The 20,760-nt window shown below is 46.2% G+C and overlaps 1 protein-coding gene and 1 long non-coding RNA gene across 10 annotated transcripts in view; one reads left to right on the top strand and one right to left on the bottom strand.

Annotated features, from left to right (window-relative positions):
- Positions 1–20,760, bottom strand: part of gramd1bb (GRAM domain containing 1Bb) — a 92,894-nt gene that overhangs the window by 35,876 nt on the left and 36,258 nt on the right. For 6 of the 9 annotated variants that reach the window (XM_086215459.1, XM_086215456.1, XM_086215457.1 and 3 more), the window contains one exon: positions 18,875–18,901. The exons of 1 other annotated variant lie outside the window; for it this stretch is intronic. In XM_086215459.1, coding sequence (XP_086071585.1) covers positions 18,875–18,901 — 27 coding nt within the window. Of the gene's footprint in view, positions 1–2,918; positions 3,430–10,569; positions 10,614–14,466; positions 14,861–18,874; positions 18,902–20,760 lie in introns of those variants that run through there. 2 more of the 9 variants (XM_086215463.1, XM_086215464.1) reach the window with 2 other exon arrangements.
- Positions 4,533–5,456, top strand: LOC147254033 (uncharacterized). The gene is made up of 3 exons (XR_015118017.1): positions 4,533–4,632; positions 4,860–5,008; positions 5,409–5,456. It is a non-coding gene; the product is annotated as an uncharacterized LOC147254033 (long non-coding RNA).

Raw genomic sequence — 20,760 nt, 5'->3', positions numbered from 1 at the left:
TGGATAATACGAGCCTGAGGATGTTAGCACGGATACATGTGAAGATCTGAAGGATGCTGCAAGTCTTCAAATGTCTTTGATGTTTTGCCGGTGTGTACGGCAACACGCACAGCTGACGCGGACACATGGAACATGTACACTGGTGCGTATGTGCACTTGTGGCTGCGCTGTTCTGCTGCAGCCTCACAGGAGAGTAGCAGGAGGAACAACTGGTCCTTTGTAGAGTGCTGCTACCTCTTCTGCTGCTTGGTACCAGATGTGATGCAAGTAGTCAGTGAAAGGACACGAACCAGGGACCAGGCGAGTTGGGGGGGGGGGGGGGGCGCGATGCACACATATAGTAACATAAATGTGCACTCACACACAACCTGCACCGTCCCGTCCTGCAGCACCTCGCAGCTTGACCACAGTGCCACGTGCAGGGTAAGCCTCAGCCTCCTGTCAGCGCCTCGCTGTTGCTACAGCTGCTGCTGCTGGCTGCGTGTGCACATCTGTGTCTGCATGCATGTCAGCGAGTGTTAGCGCGCGTGCGTGTGTGTGTGTGTGTGTGTGTGTGTGTGTGTGTGTGTGTGTGTGTGTGTGTGTGGGTCTACAGATTGAAGACACACCAAATGTCATATCAAGCACAAAGATCCTCACACTGAAGCTCACTGACGAATCCTTGGCAATCTCTTTCCCTCATTGTTTCTCTCTCTGGTCGTCCTCTCTATTGTAGGACTACGCCCCCCCCCCCCCCCCATGCAACCCCACACTAGTGTTGTATACCAAACTTGGTATTTTTTTAAGGCACCAAAGGGACAGTAAAGGGCCATGTGATGTCAAACCTGTAACGTGTTGAAGCTCAAGTGTTGTCAAGACTACGTCATACTTGACATGAACAAACAGCTCTGAAATACAGGCGGTGGCTGTGGCATCAACCGGAGGATCACCTGGCACAACACACACCACACCTAAAGGTTGATGAGTTGCCAGCAGCAGCTGCTGCTAACGTTAGCCAACGTCTAGACTGCGAGATTTTTGCAGCCATTTTCTACAACTGAAGTCAAACTGTTGCCAGTATCTGCACAGTCTTGCTCAAGGACCTGATTCTCACTCTCCTCGGTGGTGATGAAGGCAACATTAAATATAGGATGTATGAGCTTTCCCAAGTTCTTGGAAAAAATTGGCAAGGTGTACACGTTATTCCAGTCAGTACAAAATGAGAATATCACACAAATTTGTTTCTAAACTGATCATACCTGCAGCTGTCAGAAGCTCCACCAACAGAACTCTGAAACGTCAGCATTCTGCGAACTCATTCGTGTCATTTGAACAGATAATGAAAAATATGTGAAGAATAAATGAATCTGAGCTGATGAAACAACACTGACCAGCGGGGCAGCCAAACATCTCCATCTTGGTCTGAATAAATCACAGCTGCTGTATCTAATGGCGTCAACTTGTTTATAACTCAGGACAACAAATGTGCTGATTGAGGACTGACTGATGAGATGAACTGCAGGTCATTTTGTTTTGCCTACATGGCAGATTTGCCTGGGAGGAGGGAGAGTGAGAGGAAGTGAAAGAGAGAGAGAGAGAGGGAGAGACAGAGCTGTAATAAACACTGATAACAGGATTCAGGCTGGACCATCGATACCTCGTCATGATCATTTATTCCTTCATTGATTTCTTTGCTACTTTAAGGTGGATTGAAACAAGCCTGAATAGGAGCTTTGGGAGCCTTTAAAAATTCAACACATTCTTGATTAAAAGGTAGAAACGTAGCGCATGTTGCTTTTAGAGAGGACGTGGATAAATCCCACCGGATAGAAGCGCAGACGTCCACACATACATGAAGTTATATAATAATATATAATAATATAACTGCCAGACAGACAGGGCACCTCCATGTATACAGGGGTGATGCACACAGATTAAATGATGTCAGCTTGAATAGCTTTTATATGTCCGAGACACCAATAGGAAGATACACACACACACACACACACACACACACACACACACACACACACACACACACACACACACACACACATATGCACTCAAACTGATTAAGCTTGTGAAGTCGTGAGAGGGGATTTTTTTTTAAGGGGCCTACAGAAAAATGACCATAGGAGAGCAGCAAACAGAGGGAGGACACAGACAGATGAGCTGCAGGGAGAATGAAAGGAAGATGGAGATGTTTGAGGAAAGGAAAGAACCTCGCAGAAATGAGAAGGAAGCAAACGGGACGCACGTTGCCGAAACTGCTCTCACTCTAGTTTTTTTTCTCCCCTCCTGCAGTGTTCTGTAATTCGTCTCTAAAAATATCATGGAAGAGGAGGAGGAGGAGCATAAACAAACAAGGGGAACAGAGGATAGAAGGAGGGCAGACGGAAAAGAGAGATCACACACTGTAGGAGAGCAGAATGAAAAAAGAAAGTGAGAGTGGGGCCACCTGGGTGTGTGCTGTCCATGTGAAAACAGAGGAGGAAGGGCGATGGGAGAGAGCGGAGGAGAGAGATAGAGGGGGCATGTGCCTGCTCTCTTCCAGGCAGCCACGTGAGTGCTTCCCCTCAGCTGCTCCGCTTACACTGAGCCCACCAGAGGGGAGCAGAGCAGGGTCACCACAGTCACAGCCAGACCAAAGAGAACACTAGCCTACGCTGGATCTCCACACTCGGCTTGCTGCTGTCCCGATGCTGCCCTCCTGACATGCTGGCTATGAGCAGGCTTTATATAACCACGTAGAAAGAAGCGAGACGCTGTTGCTGAGAGTCAGCAGGCAGGCACACTCTTAATGCAGTCAGGGATGTTACCGACATCCAGCCTCTAGCTGGGTTGTGCTCTGCATGCATGACAAACTTAAATGACTGCAAACCATTTTGGACACATTCTGACTGCACACGCACACATCCAGAGCCAGACTCTCATCTTACCAGGCGAGCTTGAAGCCTTTCATTAGTACAACCAGGAGTGTCTAATGTCCGTAGCATGTTGTGGGCACTGGGCTGCCCGTACACACCGCCGCATGCTGCCTGACAGCCTAACAGAGCCTCGCCTCCCATGCACGGAGGAGGGAAGCAGCCAGGGTTGGATGCAGTGACAGACGGATGGTTGGGGACTGCGGTCCGGATGGAGGCTTCTCTGCGTTGCACACCTTCCTGCTGTATTCCTTCCTTCTAAGTGAGGTGCCGCAGTGGTGAGCACTTGTGCCAGAAATTCACATCCCCCTGGGGTTTGTCAGTTTTCCCAGAAGACAGACAGAGAGAGAAGTGGCCTGCACTGCGATGTACACCAGCCACAGCACGCAGCAGAGGAGGGACGGCAGAAACACGGTGGATCGGTGCTCCTCACTGACGCCGTGTCCCCCCCGTGAAGCTCTTTCACTCTCCCTGAACGCTTGCTGGCTCAAACTCTCGCCGTCTCTCGCTCAGCCTCCGCTGCAGATGAAAGCTGCACTTGCTGTGGTCACAGTGAGCAGGCGCAGGATATCTCCCCTCCTCCCTTCCCCCTCCCTCCCTCCCTCCCTCCTGTTCTCTCACTCCTCTTCCCTAGATGGCTCTCTTTCTCCATTTCTCTGCAGGATAAAGCCGTGCCGGCCGGAGTGGAGGACTAGAGCAGGATTGTAGCCGCTGGCCATCACACTTTCGGTGCAATGACCCCCAACCCCCCATGCTATGTGAAAGGCTTTTAGGAGGAGGGACCTGCTGCAAGTCTTTGCTCTCACGTTGGATTCCAGGCCTGATCAGAGTGAGCAGCTTGCCTCCTTCCTCTCTTAATGCTCCGTTGGCTTATAAGTGTTGAATAACCACAACTTTTAATCTTTTGTGAACGTCCACATCTGCCTGACCGGCTCTAGTTTCCCCACATGGACGACCAGTAAGACGATCAGGACTAAATTAGTTGAAGTATGATAACACACCGTCAGGGTTTAGACTAGTCGGAGGGAATAAGACTCCATCTTAACCTGACTTGGTACCTTAATATTTACTAGACCACTGGCCTCAGCCTCAGTGGAGACTATATTTGTAAGAGACTAAACTTTACACCATCACAGTCCACTGGCAGCTGACGAGGTAGTTGTTTAATCTCCTCCGTTGATCACCTCAGGCCAGAGAGGTCAGAGAGTAACCAACCGTTCACGTTAATAGAAGCTGTCGTCCAAAACAACCACTGACTTGACCGCAGGCACTGGGTCAGGGAGCAGCACATTGTTCCCCCTTAATCTCCTTACTGCACTGCACGGCACGCAAATTACACCTCATTAGGAGCAGCTAACAGGTTAGCGAATGCAAAGCAGGCACATATTCCAGCATTATTAGCACTTATTGCTTATTCATTTATTTCTTTGACAGTCACTTTTGATGACTTTTTGTGTTGTTTAATACACTAAGCTGAATTTTTACTAATTTTATTGCTCTCATTTTATTGACATAAGTTGTCGTGACATCTTCTGACTCTCTCTGACCGTCTCCCTTCTGTCTGTCTCCTGGACGGCGGCCCATGCGCAGGATCAGTCACACAGAATCCGCATATTAAAAATGCTGTCCGTGCAGTGGCTGTGTGATCTGCTCTGCACGTCCCTCATCAGTGACAAGCATCAGATCTACTGAGAGCTGATGGACGTCAGGGGGGAGCATGAATCCCGAGGTTTGCCAGTTGTACTGCTCATGCTTGTTTTGAATGGTTCTGCCGTGGTTACTGACGCATACATGAGGGATTCATTTGACTTCGCCAAACAGCTGAAAGCCCTTGTGCGTGTCTCGGATGCTGTCGTTGTGGTTGTTGGTCTGTGTTCCTGTCTGTGCGTTTTCATGTTTTCACTTACAAAAGCACCTCAGACCTTTTTGAAATTAATTAAAAGACAAATCACACAGTGACGAAGAACATCGAATGAGTCCTCAGTCTCTGCACCACCACTGTTGGACAGCAGCGTCTCTCCCCGCGGGCGACTGTCAGCGTGCCGCAGGACTGCGAGGGTGAAGGATGGAGAGAGCTCTAATCTCTTCCCGGGGAGATCTGGACAGTAAGTCATCTCACACAGAGTCCATCTGGTCTTCACCAGTCATGAAACCGCGTCTCACATACCTGCAGCAACGGTTAGTTCTTAGTTATTACTGGTGCCAGGAAAGAAGACGTCATTCACTGCCTGCTGAACATTTTACTCTTCTAAACATGCAGAACACGTTGACCCGGCTCCCGTCACCAACGCTGCTGATGTATCAGCCAGCATTCATTGTTAATTTACCTCAGTAGGAGTTTAGAGAAATAATGACTGAAGGCAGCCACACAGGTCATTGTGACTTCCTGGCTCTGAATCCTGGAGCGTTACACACATTTTTACTGTAATTTCATGCATTTCTTTTCTTTTCCTGCTTTTATGTGTTATGCTCATGTTTTTGTGTTTGAAAATTCAATCATCGCAGGAAAAATCAGGGGGCAGCATGGCTGGGAGGGAGAGTGGTTGTCGAGTGACCCAAGGGTTGCTGGTTCGATCCCCACTTCCCCCGGTGACCACGTCCAAGTGTCCTTGAGCAAGAAACTGAACCCCTAATTGCTCCTGATGGCCCTGCGATGAACTGGTGACCCGTCCAGGGTGAACCCCACCTCTCACCCAATGTCATCTGGGATAGAATTTCAGCCCCCGTGACCCTAAACTCAAGCGGTATAGAAAATGGACGGACGACTGGATGGATGAATGATGGATGAACATTCAAAATCAAATGAATGCAATGCACAATAAACTCCACTTCCTTAAATGTAATCCTGCTGCACACAAACTTTGCCACAGATTTTTTTCAGGAGACGTCCCTGATCACTGCTGGAAAACATTTCACCTCCTGATATTTGATATCTAAATGGGACTATAAAGAAGCAGTGACGCCCGTTCCAGTCGCAGCTCTGTCCATTCTTCTGAGGAGATGGTGACAAGGTGGTGCTGAATGGACAGCTCCTCCACATAAGAGTCAAAGAGTCGGTCAGCGCTCTTCTCACTGGTGCCCCCTGCTGTCCACACCATGAATAAATTCCATCACTAACGCAATTAAATTCACGTCAGGGGCCTTTTCTGTCTGCATGAATTCAGGCTGAAATTTTTATGGAAAGAATTCTAGACTCTCGTCTCTGAATTTGCTGAGAAATGAAATGATCTTTTGTTGAAAGGGAGATTACAAATTTTATTACCAACATCCAGGACCTTGAGTAACTCTAAACACTGTTGTGAGTCATCAACACAGCAGTCATGTGATTTCTGTGTCAACTTCTTTTTTAGCATTTCCTTAAACCCTAACCTGGCCCAAAGAATTTTCATTCATGTCTAAGAATAGCAGGGTCAGATAATCTGGATTAATCCCTCCACACTGCTTTGTGGGATTGGATGCTGCGGTGAGGCGGAATGCCATTCTGCCTGGTCAACAACATGGATTACACTTGTGCGGTGGGAAATGGGTGATCATGTGACTGGTTTGATTATTGTCAAACCGACCATGTGGGATCATCGGGACTGTCAAGGTCAGAGTGAGGAAGCTGGTTTATAAAAGTCCACCATTCACCAACAAACAGGTTTCCAATGCCAACCACCATTCAATGGAAATCAAACACACAGCCTGCCTGCAGAGCACCATGCTTCAGAAACAAATCCTCATGTCTATAACATTCAAATACATCACACTGTTTGTGCTGAGATTTTCTCAAAATATCCTGAGTAATTCATCCTCCTCAACAGCAGGTGGCACTCTGAGTCAGGGGGTTGAGGCTGCCAACCATTACACACCACAGGCTGGAGGAGGAGCTGCTGACCCCAGAGGTGGGCAAAGTAAAAGAAGTGATTTTCTGAATGGAATCTTGAATAGAGGAACACTGACACATTTTTCAATCGTTTTCTTGCTTTTTTTTTTTTTTTTACAGCGCCTGTTTAGACCCTAGATGGTGAGCAACTTTGAATAAACTGACCACATAATGGGAAACTTTAATTCCTGCTATATCACCTGACACAGTATTAAAACTGATCAGTGTGACACATTAACAGTCATTCAGTCCAAACGCCATCAGCTATGGCTGACTTAATCAGCTCAGCTCCACTGACTCAACATCCTTCACCTTTCAATACTCACAGCGCTACCTGCTGTTGTGGAGGGCAAATTACTCAAAACATTTCTGAGCATATTCTCAGCACAACTTTGTTGCAAGACATTCTGTATTTATTTCTGAGGCATGATTTATTACAAATACGTGGTTTAACGGCATGTTTTGTATGTGCAAACCACATGCATCTTTGTTCATGAATGACAGAACATTTGTAAAATGTATTCTTGATTGTTACATGTCCCGTGTGCACACAAGAACACACACACGCTAAAAGTCAGGGATTAAAAAAAGTGATGGCTTCAAGTCAACAAGGTCAAGTTCCTACAACTCAGCTGTCATTCAAGCAGTTTTAGTGAGAGTAAAAACTACGATGCACAAATGAGTGTGATGTTTCACATGAGACAAGTGCTAAAGAGACAACAGGCAACGGATAAGACAGAAAAACACGTCACTTCTAACATGGCAACACAAAGAGTCAAGCTAAACAGATGCAAACATGGGACAAAATCCTAGCAGGAACCGGCTCAGCAGGAGTCCTGTATAAATGTAGTATTATGCAGAAAACACACAAGCAGCAGGCATCCCACTGAGGACGGGGGGGAGCTCTACACACACAGCTGGCATCATCTGAATCAGACGAGCGTCTCAGGGCGGGAGAGTGAACGCTGATGAATGACGGTGTGTTTGAGAACTAATCCAGCAACACAGTGAGGAACACGTGTATCATGTTTGATGTCAGCTCAACCCCCACAAACGAGTCGCCTCCTGAGCGACCGTCACAGTGGACGATGACATAGTGACCAACTTGGCCTGCTAGCAATCCGGAGAGGGCTAAGCTAAAAACAGTAACTGTTGGACTGAGAGACACAGTAAGAAGGACCTGCAGAAGAGAAACGAATCTGTCCGGCAGGTTCAATGAGACCCTAACAAACGGTGCAGGGAGACGTACGCTGATGCAGTGGTCAGCAGCTGCAACGTTTGTTTCTGTCTCCCACAAATCAAAAGCGGAACTCAAGAGGGGACACGACTCCTGAAAGTCAGGACAGCCAAAGGCCAAAATTCCAAACAGTCCAGGAAACAGTGGCTGGTGTCAGGGTTATCACATCGACTCATGAAGCAGAATCACTGATTCACGCCGGCGTAAGCAAGAATTTCAAACGAGCTGCAATTTACTGTTGAAAAAATAATCATGGTTGATGATGCATCAGTGTGCTGGTTAAGATCTGGTTTACATGCCCACCACTTCTCATCCAGGATTCTACTCCATCAGTACTGCAGTATTTCCCATCTGTGTACCACTCTGCCATTCCATTATCCTGAATATTATATGATTTGAGATGGTTGCATAATGTTGCTTTGAAGTCAAAGAGATGATATTTGGACCCTTCAGACGACTACAAGTTTTATTTCATTAAAGTAATAAGAGTATTTCTGTTTCTGACTGCACAACCCATGATGTCAGCTGGATTGTCACACAATTAGAAATAGCTCTGACTGACCTCATCATCAGGGAGACACGGTGGCGTGGACGCCAGCGGTGCTGGGGAGCTGCTCCCGCCTGCGTCGCCCCGCTCTCCTCTCACACAAACCTCTCTTTACCTTGGTGCACCTGCAGCCAAAGCTCGGCGGTAGACTGGACAATTATCTTTTCGTATTAACAGACTGAGGCTGCAGAGTGGTAACTGGTTCAGAACCTGGGTGGAGCAATACTGACTGACTCTGCAGGACAATCCCTCCATTTAGCCAGTCAGGGCTGTTGCCACAGAGACGACCCTGCCATCATCAGGCCGGCAGCTTCAGGGCCACATGTGTACCTTGTTTTCAGTCTGTCACCACTGTACCACTGGTTACTATGCCACTACCACCCACAAGACATTCACAAGGACGCCACTTAAGCTATTTTGAGCCTCACAAATGATCCACGTCATTCAACAAGGCCTCAGACTTTCAAACACCTAAGCTATGCATTGATGAGATCTCTAAAGCTGATGTTCTGAATCACAATGAGGATTTGCTGCTTTTTCCACATCAAGCCTCCTCCATGGATGGAACCCTTAACCCCGGGATTACATCAACAAGGTCACATATTAGAGGCAGACACAGGGAGGTGGTTTTGTCCACAGGTGCTCTCATAGCCCACTAAAGCTACACATACACAACTGTGGAACACTGCAACAGCAGTTTCATTCTGGACAATGCCGAGCATCCACGAACAATGTAAATCTACTTCAGAGAAAAGAGCCTGCTTCAAAAAGTCTGAATTTCTTTTACAGGTTCAGTTTTTATTGTCATATTTCAGTTCTCAAACATGAAAGTAATTTTTTTCAAGATCATTGTAGTTAACACGACAGCACATCAAGTCTGTACTAAATGACCCCTGTCTCTTTGTGTCTATGTCACGGTTTACAACTCCAGTTCATACTAGTCACTAAAAGCTCAAATGACTTCATTGCCCTAAGTTCAAATATTTGCTGTGCAGTAGTTGTCAGTGTAATCTTACCACCTCTACTTCTCGGTGGAGTTGTCGACACGCTACTGGAAGCACACGGCGCCATTCTTTTGCTCACATGAGAAACGCTCCAATGTAGTATTCAAGGTGCAAAGTAAACGGTGCAAATGTGCAGTGAAAGTGGAGCTTTTCAGCAAGAGTTGAGCTGTAATTCAGTCTGCAGAGGGAGGACCAGCAGAGAGAAAACAAGTGGTGGCAATCAATACAGCACCGGCCGAGACATCCTGACTGCTCGTCTCTAAGCTGACACTAGATCCTACATCTCCCAGAGTGCAACTTGATAGCTCCTCTCTGCCTGCATTATTGTGCGACACACTGCACAAAACATTTCACCCCAGGGTGTGACGTGAAGCACGTGACTGAGGTGGGTCGACAAAACAGGCAAGAAAATCAAACAAAGTCCTGAAGTGAAGCAGATGACGGACACACGAGGAAGGGTTGTCAACATACACGAAAGCAGCTGGAACACCAGGACTTTGTGATTTTACCAATGATTTTAACATGTTTAACAATTAGCAAAGTTAATGTGCTTTTTCTGAAGGGGCTGCAACATTGTTCGTCTCCCTGACAACATCAGATTTAATCAAATAAACTGTGAGTGACTCTTCAAAAGAGCCACTGGATTCTAGACTACAGCCTGCCACCAAATGATTAGTGCCCCCCACCCTTCACCCCTGGTCATCCTACAGAGAACAATGCTGACAGCGGTGCAATAAATGATGCTACAGCAGTTTACGTCCGACTCTCAGACACAGTGAAATCTGAGAGGAAGAGGAGAGGAGCTGCGCTTCACTGTGCAGCACTAAGAACCCTGTGCAGGAACAGCTCCCTCTCTCCGTCGGCAGCCAGAGTAGAACATCCTCGGATGACTGGAACCACACTTTTAATTTTGATGAGAATATACAGAGAAGGCTGGTCGTTGGTATCATGTACAACAACCTGCAAAACTAAATGTCGTGTCAGTGCTCAGGTGTGGAGTGTCTTTGGCCTACCTTTGAGGTTTCCATATCAGTTTCTTCCACTTCTTTTGCTTGGCCTATCAGTGAAGGTACAGAAGAGGAAGTGAGCGGTTTTGGTGGATTCATGATGCGGGTGTGACGATGCCAATGACAATCAAACAGCATGGATGGAGAATCCACCACGCTGCTGGGTTATTAAAGACAAGAGACTGATCATCTCTTCATCACGATGAACCATAAACACACAAATCACAATTAGATCACACTCTAAATTAATACCTGTCGTACAGCGTTTTTCACAGAAAGGTGAGAACATGGAGATATTGTAGTTGGTCACATCACATTTTCACTTCCACAGAAACAAAGCAAGAAGCACATTAGCAGTCATCGCACACCCTCACACTTGATGAGCACTTTTAAGTCCAATATTTCACATTATATGTACGCGTGTGTGTGTGTGTGTGTGTGTGTTTTTCCCTGTGCATGCACAAAGCAAAGCCAGGGGTTATTGGGTATATGGGAGAGTGCAGTTCTTTCATTGCAGTCTCCACTGCTGCCAGTGACTCAATACAAAGCGCCCACAAGTATCATGAATCACTGTGATCCGAGGTCCTCAACCACTCCTGCACCTATTCAATCAATTCATTTTTGCTGCAGCACCTGATAATATGTTTGCCTCTCCAGTCAGAGCAATTCCTTCCCACTCCTTTATCCCTGACGGGGCTTCGCAGCTCTGATTGAGAAATTTCTGTTGCGCATCTTCAACAGATGCCTGTCAGGGAACTAATCAAGTTGAACTTCATCTGCTCAATGCTCCGTTGTTGCTTTCTGATATAAAATAAATGTTACCAATATCACAAGAAGCTGGAAGTGGGTGTGTAATAAAGAGGACGAGTGCGACGCAGGGGCATCCCTAAGTAAGAGCCAGGAGCCAGTGAGAGGGTGAATCAATCATGCAGGCACTGGAGGAAGGTAACTGAGAGACGACGGATTACAGACTCCACCAGGATTTATGAATCCTGTGAAACAGACCTTCCATTAATGATTCGAAAGGCGACACAGAGGAACCAAGTGGACAGTTTGGGTCCGATCCTCTGGACTCCTGCACGGTTCAGCAAAGAATAAATGTGTTATGAATGTTTCCACGACAGATGCATCATCTGTTAGATTTATTCCTGGAGATTTACATCTGGATAACAGTTCTAGCCTGCAGAATCAAGAGCTGGTGGGGCAGCTGGGACCTTTAGCGTGATTGCGTATGTGTGTGTGCTATACAGTTACAACACAACCCTGACAATGAAAGGATGAAGGAATCTCGTCATTTCACGCTAACAGCAGCCGATACTCCACCAGTAAGACAGCGCATTGATTGGACTGGCATCAGCGTCAGCTCTGACTGGAGACTCACACTGGCCGCTAGAATGAACACTAACGGGCAGACAGGCCTATATTTTGTCCTCACGTCCTGGCATATGTGCATGACATCCTCTCTTGTGTAACTCCATCGTGAGGCTCCCAGCATGAACACAAGACCTTTCACAAAGCGGCTATAGTGGGTGTGCCACTGACAGACCGTCTCCAGACAGGAATACTTAATGAATCACCCTCACTGTGTCGACAGCTGTCCCAGAATACGGGCTGCAGCATTAGCAACTTTAATTCCTTAAAAAAATGAGCTCCTGACTTTGTGGTACTGAATTTGAAACTGGACGGATTATAAAACAACAAAGGGAGCTTTTAAAATGGTTCCAAGCAATCCATCCAAAAATTATAGTCGAAACGATGACCATATGTCTTGGTAGGAGGTGTCGCTCCCAAAGTCTGAGCCACGAGTGTTGCTGCAAGCTTTACACAAATCATCTGATCACTCGGGGAAATTTAAATGAAACAAGCTCATGTTACATTTACACATCAGACTTGAAGATATTCACATATCTTCTCCAAAAATGCAGCACTTTTCCAAATGACACGTGTCGCATTGTGAGTTCACGCGTGTGTTTCGTTCTGCGTGAGTGGTTGATGCCTTGTGGGTGGTATTTATGTGCTTCTTAGCATCACTGGAATCATCAAGTTTGGATTTGTACTTTACTTCTATTTCTTCATTTGTTGGCAGCTACAAATAAAGCGACGTTGATCCCCCTGCACTTTCAACAGGTTAAAGGATTTATGGTTTTGCAGTCGCAGTAGAATCTATACAAACCTAAATGAGGGTTAATAGCCTGCAGATCATTTGTTGCTTTGAGATTTTTCTAAATTTCATGAATTGTTTTATCAGCCAGAATGCTTGTAATGTTGCTGGTTTTCTGTTTGATCAACTCAAACGGTTCACGTCAGCTATGCAGCTCCAGATTTACTCACATAAGTGCATCTCAGCCTTCAGAGACACAGCAAATCCAAATAATGAATTAACACAAATGTGGTTCATTGATCTTAAACGGCTATTGTTCTTGAGTCACTATAGCTGGAGTGATATCTAGGTGAGCGTATCACTGAAATATGTGCCAGGACTATTTAGTGAAGTGAAGTAACTTACAAAGAAGAACGGCCCTGAATCCCCGTCGATAGGCACAGTAAATCTAAGCTGATTCACTTTAATGTAGCTGGGGCTGCAGAGATCAGAGCTGAGATTTAAGAGGCCCAAATGCCAGCTGGAAAATCCCTACACTAAAATGTGTGTGTGTGTTCCAGCGTGTGAGTTGTTCCACCATCTCCCGTGGGAATCAGGTGAAGATAAATACAGTGTAACATGCATTAATACACGTTTAGGAATCATTTCTGACATCATCTCGACACGCGCGCACCTGACCACACCTATGATTACACATGCGATCAGAGCGAGAGTGGAAACACGGCACACAAAAACGTGTCGTCTCAAGTTGTAAACACTGGATGTTGCAATTCAAGCAACTAGAGGACGAAAATAAATGAAGTGGCTTTAAAGAGGTGGTTATGACCTCAGATGGTGAATGCACTTCTCTGTGAAGATCACAGCAAAAAGGTTCCAGAGGGAGAACAGCAGCAGGGTCCTCCGGGTCAGTGGAACCTACTTTACTGCTACATGATCACATGATTCAGAGGGGAATAACACAGTAAACTAATGAACAGACAGCCAGAAGACTAGACTGAACCTTAAATGTTAGATTTATATTAAATGATAGACAATAATTTTATATGTGGCCATCATCATGAATTCATGTCGTCGGCTGGGAATTCAACTTGAAAACGTCCGTGACACTGACTGACTGTTTCAAGAGATGATCGTAAAAATGCCTCGTCATTCAGTTTCAACACCTGGGGAGTAAAGACCGCCCACTGCTTTCCTACTGAGCTGAGAAATTTATTGGAATTTTATTGAAAATAGAACACGGCCTCGATATAGAAGGTGCTCAAAGCAAAATGTTTGTCATAATACCATGACAGTTGGAGCATTGTGGTGCTGCAAAAAGATTCCAGAAATCAGAATTTAAAAAAAAAAATCACGATCCTTTCTAATATTGAGTTTAATCGCATTATCAGCCAAAACATACACGTCTATATCTTTTAAAATAATTATTCCTAACAATTCTATGTTGTTAAAAATGCTTTGAGTGGTAAAAAATGTTGAATGAGTTAAAGAGATGAACCACATTTTGGTAAACTGGTTTTATGTCATTGAACAGTTTTGAGCAACTATAAAGGAGCTGAAAACTGTAAAGAAATAATTACTAACGCAGATTTTAATCGGTGGAACAGTCACTCAGCGCCAGAAGCATCTGATACACGAATATCTTCCAGTTGGACTTAGGAGAACCTGCCTGTGATGAATGGTCGGTCTCATCATGCATCATATACATGTTAGTGTACACAGGCTCTGCTGCTGTTCTCCCAAATCATCACTCCAGACTGAGAACGCCTGCGAGCTCAAGCGAGTGCACAGAAATCAGACCTGACCTTCTGTTTGTGCATGGCGAACAGGCTGACACCATCCTGGCGTCTCTCCTGGCTCTCATGGCCTCTTCAATCACTGTCCCGCTGGTTTGTTGTCAGATCGTCACTTGTCCAGCATGCTTTGTCATCATCAGTAAGCCTTAAAAAAAAAAAAAAAAAAAAAAAAAATCCCCTTGCCGTCCTCACCACTAAAAATCCAAAATCACTTGGAGGAGAATAACATCACCGGTCCAGAGAACGTAGGTAGCACTTGTCTGTCTAAACAGCCTGATCAGAAGCCACGGGATGTCCAGACAGCCCTGGTGTTACGGTCTCAGTACAAATAAAGCCAAACCACTCAGTCCTGTGCTCTCTCTCCTTCATTTCTCTCAGCTATTTCAAAACCTCCATCTTAACACATTTGTGCCTTTAAAAGCAGCGAGTTTCAGTTGGCTGCTCAGGTGGCTCACAGCCTCGCTTCATACCGCATCACCTCAAATCTGCTTCGCTGAGCCATGGATGAGCAGTTGCATGAGGGAGGATGGGTTAAGGATGGGAGCGCTCTGATTGGCTGGCTGGCTATGGTGTGTGTGTGGGAAGGTCCCTTTGGTAGGTTCCCAGAGAACGGCTATGCTGGATAAGGGTGGTCCTTCACCTCCTTTCCTTTCCTCTCTGCTCTATCAGTCTTCCTCCCCGGCCGCTCGCCTCTCCTCCTCCGTCTTCCTGTCTGCACTACAAGCGGGAGGAAGCTGCAACTACATCATCACCGTCACCGTCTTGCAGGCATAACCCAGGTCAAGCCCATGACCCAGTTTCACCAAACAGCACACACACATCATTATAATCAGGGATGCACAGATACGCTCGCGTATGCAGCAGCAGCTGATGTGCAACTGCAGGGATGTTTGAGGAAGAAGAATCAGAAACCCTGAGGGTTCACCGACACAGAGCAGAGAGAACCAGCAGAGAACAGCGTTTCAGTCGGACTAAGACGAGGAGATCGTTGATGAATTACTCAGATGAATATGGTGACGAACAAGGGAAACAAGTCAAACACAAAACCCCAAGAAATAATCAAAACCAGCCGAGCTGCTGGAAACATCCACGTCTAAAACACAAAGCAAGAGGTGAACTGCCGCGTAAAAACAGGAGGAACGGACAAACGAGTGGATTATTAGAGAGTCTAAACGTGGCACTACTGCCAAACTAAGTAGCAGAGTGGGATGGTGCCGCCCTTTGTTTTGTTGGGATGTGCTTGAGTTGAGAGTTCTGCTGAAGTGGTCAAATAATAGCTGGTGCAGGTTGTGCTGCTCATGTATTATTAGTGAATATAGTGCTGTGGAGACCTGGCACACAGCTCGATGTTTAATACTGCAGAATGAAGTAGCAGGAAGTGGAAATCTCCATCCGGTGTCTATCGAATCCATGAGCTGTCCCAGAGCTCCTGCTAGCAAGCCAATGCTAGCGCTCCACCTGCACCAGTCACATGTGTGCAGGCGCGAATCATCACGCCACTGTTGATGTCAACACTCCTCTGAGTCCTCCTGCTGGAGAGCAGGGATAGGCTCCAGCCCCCTGCAACCCTTAACAGGAATAAGCAGAAGACAATGGATGGATGGACGGATGGGTGGAAATACCAGCGAGGGACCGGAACAGAGAAGACAAGGGGATGGAAGGTTACGGGCTGCGCGAGCACAGGGCTGGAAGGTTTCTATGCTTCATCAACAGAAGAACAAGTTCATTCAGATGGACAAAAATCCTATCCATCCATTTCCTACCTCTTATCCTGCAAAGGGTGGGTGGGATGCGAGGGGGTGGAGCCTATCCATGTAAAGTATTATGAGACAACTTTTGTTGTGATTTGGCGCAATATAAATAAAATTGACTTGACTATCCCAGCTGCCTTCAGGTGAGAGGCGGGGTTCATCCTGGACAGGTCACCAGTCCATGGCAGGGCCAACACATAGAGACAGACAACCATTGGCTCTCCCAGCCACGCCTACGGTCAATTTAGAGTCTGGATTAACCTGGTCCCTCTTGATGTCTTTGGACTGTGGAGGAAGCTGGAGTACCAGAGAGAACCCAGCAGGAACAGGGAGAACATGGAGACTCACCCAGAAAGACCCCGTGCTGCAGCCGGGGCTCCACCCACTTGCTGCCCAGATAAAAAATCCTTTTTGTTCTAACATGACATTTGTCCCTATCAGTATATTTACATCTGTTAATGCTGTGCCATGGAAGTGTTTGTCATTGTTGACCCCCGCATCAATTCCTCTACATGACGTCAGCGCTGTGCTTCTGAGGCTCCAGCAAACAGGAAGGAGGAAGATCAGGTTCTGCTGAAACTCCATCAGTGGAAGCGAACGCATCAAACCACAGACGAAGATCAATAATCCAGCAATGGAGACGGAGGAAGAGCGATGACAGAACAAAGTAGCACCCAGAGCCCGTTTGGTGTAATCTACCTCGTATGATATATAAAAGCCCCATAAAGATGCCTACCGCACCATCATGACACACCTGGAGAATACCTGACTAAAAATACCAACCAGGGGTTCCTAGCTGCTGGCGTTCAGCCTGTTTTAGCCAGCCAGAGGGCTTTTTACATGCATTATTTAGGCCTACAGTTTCCGTAATAACAAGTCATTGCTGTGCTGTTTGTGAGTCAGAACCACTTAGACCTGCTGGCGGGTTCCACAGGAGGCAGGAACCAGGAGAGAGTTGTGCTCGAAGAACAAATATAGAGGGTGGACCGACTGCAATACGCACGCTAGAGCTTTACAGGCTGATTTACTGAAATACTGCTTCAGTTACCTGCTTGATGGCCATTAGAGGCGGGGCAAAAGTACTGCAGTATATCACGATACCAACCCTTACCAACAACTGACATTTCAATCACTGCACTTCCCAAAGTTGATATCAGGGCTGCACAATTAATTCAAATTTAATCAAAACTGCAATATGGCCTTCTGCAACTTTCAAATTAAAAACATCATCTGCGTTGTTTCAGGGACGTCACCATCTTATATTCCATTTACTTAAAACCCTGACAGAAATGATATCATAATTTTAATGTTTTTTCCACTGAAAATAAAAATAATGCTGTTGAAATTAAAATTTCCTCCAGTATTGCAAAACGTACTACAACAGCAATATAAAAAAAAATGCAATTAGGTAGTTTTTCCAAAATTGTGCCGCTCTGTTTGATAACGCTGGTGATGTCACATCAGTGGAGGGCACTTCAAGCTCTCAGGACTGATTTCTGATCTGCCATCTGGGTTCGCTCTCTTCATAAAGGCCAATCACAGCTAATCATCCAGTGAACTACAAGTCAAATCCAATGTGGAGTGTAATGACGTCGTCCTGTGTGAGTATTGAGAGTTGTTGCTGCATTCACCCTGTTCAGCTAAATAATACTCATTAAAAAAACGTAACTTTTCCAGCACAACAAAGCCGCCAATCCATCAGCGCAGGAGAGAGTCTCAATAGAATCTCCACCCTGCAGCACAACAGCAACTGCAAAAGGAGACGACAGCTGAAAAACTTGAACTTTCACTCACGTTCCAAACCAGGCGCAGCGAGGGGCTTGAGAGCTGCTGTCAGCAGAAACATACGTGATCCACAGACTGAGATCGCAGTGCGTTGGAGACTCCTAGTGGTTGGAACCAGCGGCGTCCAGCTGCTCATGCAACTCGCATGACTGACCACTCAGCACATAGCAAAGCAGGCACACGCGTGCTCGAGCGGACACACACAAACTGACAGTGTCCAATCAGCTCCGAAAATGTGCCACCACTTCTCCTGACTAACCACTGCATGCATGCGACACATCACAAGCAGCCAACGATTCGCAGAGAGGTCCTAGATCATCACGGGTCAGAGCTTCACTTCTTTCTACGAACACACGGTGTGTTAGTCAAGCTGGGACACTGCTGAAGCCATGAAACCAGCCCCACGACCACACGCAGCATGTTGCTCTCCTCCATGGAGAACCAGTGCACCTCAGGTTCCTCCATCACTCACCTCCTCAGCTTTCCCCTCTGACCCGTCTCCTTCAGGGCCGCACTCCTCTGACCCCTTCAAGCGTCGGTGCTGTGAGTCCACAGTGCTGACCTGCCAGCGGCTGGCTAAAAGACTAAAACCTCCACAACACAGTCCAACTCACAAAGCCCTGTTTGTGTCTGATGTTGTTTGGCCAATCAAAGCAAACAATGGCATTCCATGGCTTGCAACTGTATTCACTGCGGGCCTCTTCAATGTAAAGTGCATTCAGACACCTCGATTGGTGGACAAAGACATGAATCTGTGTCACGTTGGTGGTTGGAGGGTCAGGACAGCAAAGTCAGCCCCACTGTGCCCTGCTATTTAGGCCCGATTGGCCAAAAATGAGTGCGTCTCTGCTACCGTGCTTGTGATCAGAAAACACACTCACCTGATTTTGTCCGCTGCACTGTCAGACCTGCAGAGGAGGAGAGAGATTTACATCAGGTCGCCATTGCTGCACAGCCGCTTCAAACACCACAGCCAGAGATCTCTACGCTGGTCCGACCACGTGAAGTGGCTTTTCTACTCTTCTCATTCAGATCCAACACATTATCCACCTATTAATCAGCAACTGACCCAAAAATTAAGACTAATAATATTAATATCTATCGAAATTGGAAAAATCAAGGGTTTGTTTTTGTGTCTGGCCTCACAGGTCATCTCTCAAATGATCATCACGCAGACACAAAGCACAAGAAACAAATAGAACCACAGCAGGTCAGAGTTACAAGGAGAACAAAATATTGACCCCAATATTCAGATAGTAAACATAAAATCATAAAAACTGATCTATATTTTTTATCTATTTTAAGCTTTTTAAGCTTTTTTTCGTCCTGTACAACAAAAGATGAGTAGACATGCATGTTAATATTGGCACGTCATCAAATATTGGTCATTTTTCTAAATATACTGAAATCGATATATTTAACGTACATCCACGATGGCAAAAATGTCCCGTTACGCTCATGTCTTCGTCGACGCTCATCAGCAATAACGATCATTTTTCAAACACAGTGTTCACATGTGTTTTCCAATACGACCGGCATGTGAAGATTGGCTGAATAAAATGACAGCAGCTGTCGGCCAAATCAGTCGTAGAAGTATCTGCATCTCGTCACAGCCTCCAAAATCGTGCATCCCTCAATACGACACAAGCTTTAATAATCACGTGCCAACCAATGTCAACTCATAATATCACGACATGGCAGAACATCCATGTCACAGGCTCAGCTAGTCAGCTAGAAACGTGGAACATTGGAGCGTTCTCGGCGGTTCACCGGCTCCAAACTTGTTTAACCGAGGTCCGGGGCGACGGCGTTCCACAGGGGAGTCAGTTCAGGGAAGTTAGACTCTCGCTATTCTGGTCCAGCTTGACTCCAAATGAGGGCGCGTGCGGGAGTTCACCACCAAAGCACCACAACGCGTACATAAGTAATCTATAGATTCACACGCTTCACTGCCTGGGGTTGATTGTGTGTAAACAAGCAAAGCATCAGGATGGCAACATCCCAGAACCTCTGTGTCACACACGTGCGACAGCTGACAAACCCGCGGTTCCGCTTGTGATGTGAATTTCTGGTCACATTTTCAGTTTGGTTGGTTTCGTTCATTAAGGGGAATTAAAGCATCCTCATGAATTCCATGATGCGTCACGCCTCTTCCTCATTGGCTGCGATGACGTTTAAAACCTTTACCAACGTGTTTTACTCCGTAGAATAAAACGTGAAAACGTCTTCTGCTTGTGTGAACCACACATCTTAATTCAGGCATTTCACCAAAACTCCACCAACTTGCAGGACCCAGGAGAAGCTGAACTTCTCTCTGGGTTTTAGATGAGATGTCATGTCATGACAGCGAACCCGGATGGCAAACGCTAGAGAGTGTAAGAGTGCTGCTCACCACACCGGCTTCATCTTCTACTGTAAATATGGAGTTTATTATAAAGTGTTGATGGTGAATACATTTAACAGGTGACCTGCAGCAGTGGGATGTACTGCATTCTAATGTAGTTACATAAAGACTCGTGTAGTTATGTAAAATAATACACTATAAATGGACACTGGTGTGTATTCCTGATTCACAACTCTCAATCGTGCTGCGTCACCTTGGCTGATGAGTCATACATGCCTTCGCTAAGTCACATTGTGGTATTATGTAATCTATCTGCAGTTATCATGGAGGAGTCCAACTCCACAGAAGCCTCAGATGCAAATACCTGAAAATGACAGCAAATGAGCACACTTGTCAGCATTCTTATGTCATCAGTTTCTCTAC

Source organism: Aulostomus chinensis, chromosome 10 (genome assembly GCF_037954235.1).
Source record: "Aulostomus chinensis isolate RoL2024-O1b breed Wild chromosome 10, RoL_Achi_v1.0, whole genome shotgun sequence".
Taxonomy (NCBI): Eukaryota; Metazoa; Chordata; class Actinopteri; order Syngnathiformes; family Aulostomidae; genus Aulostomus; species Aulostomus chinensis.
The sequence above is the reverse complement of the archived record's forward strand: the minus strand, read 5'-3'. Positions and strand labels throughout refer to the sequence as shown.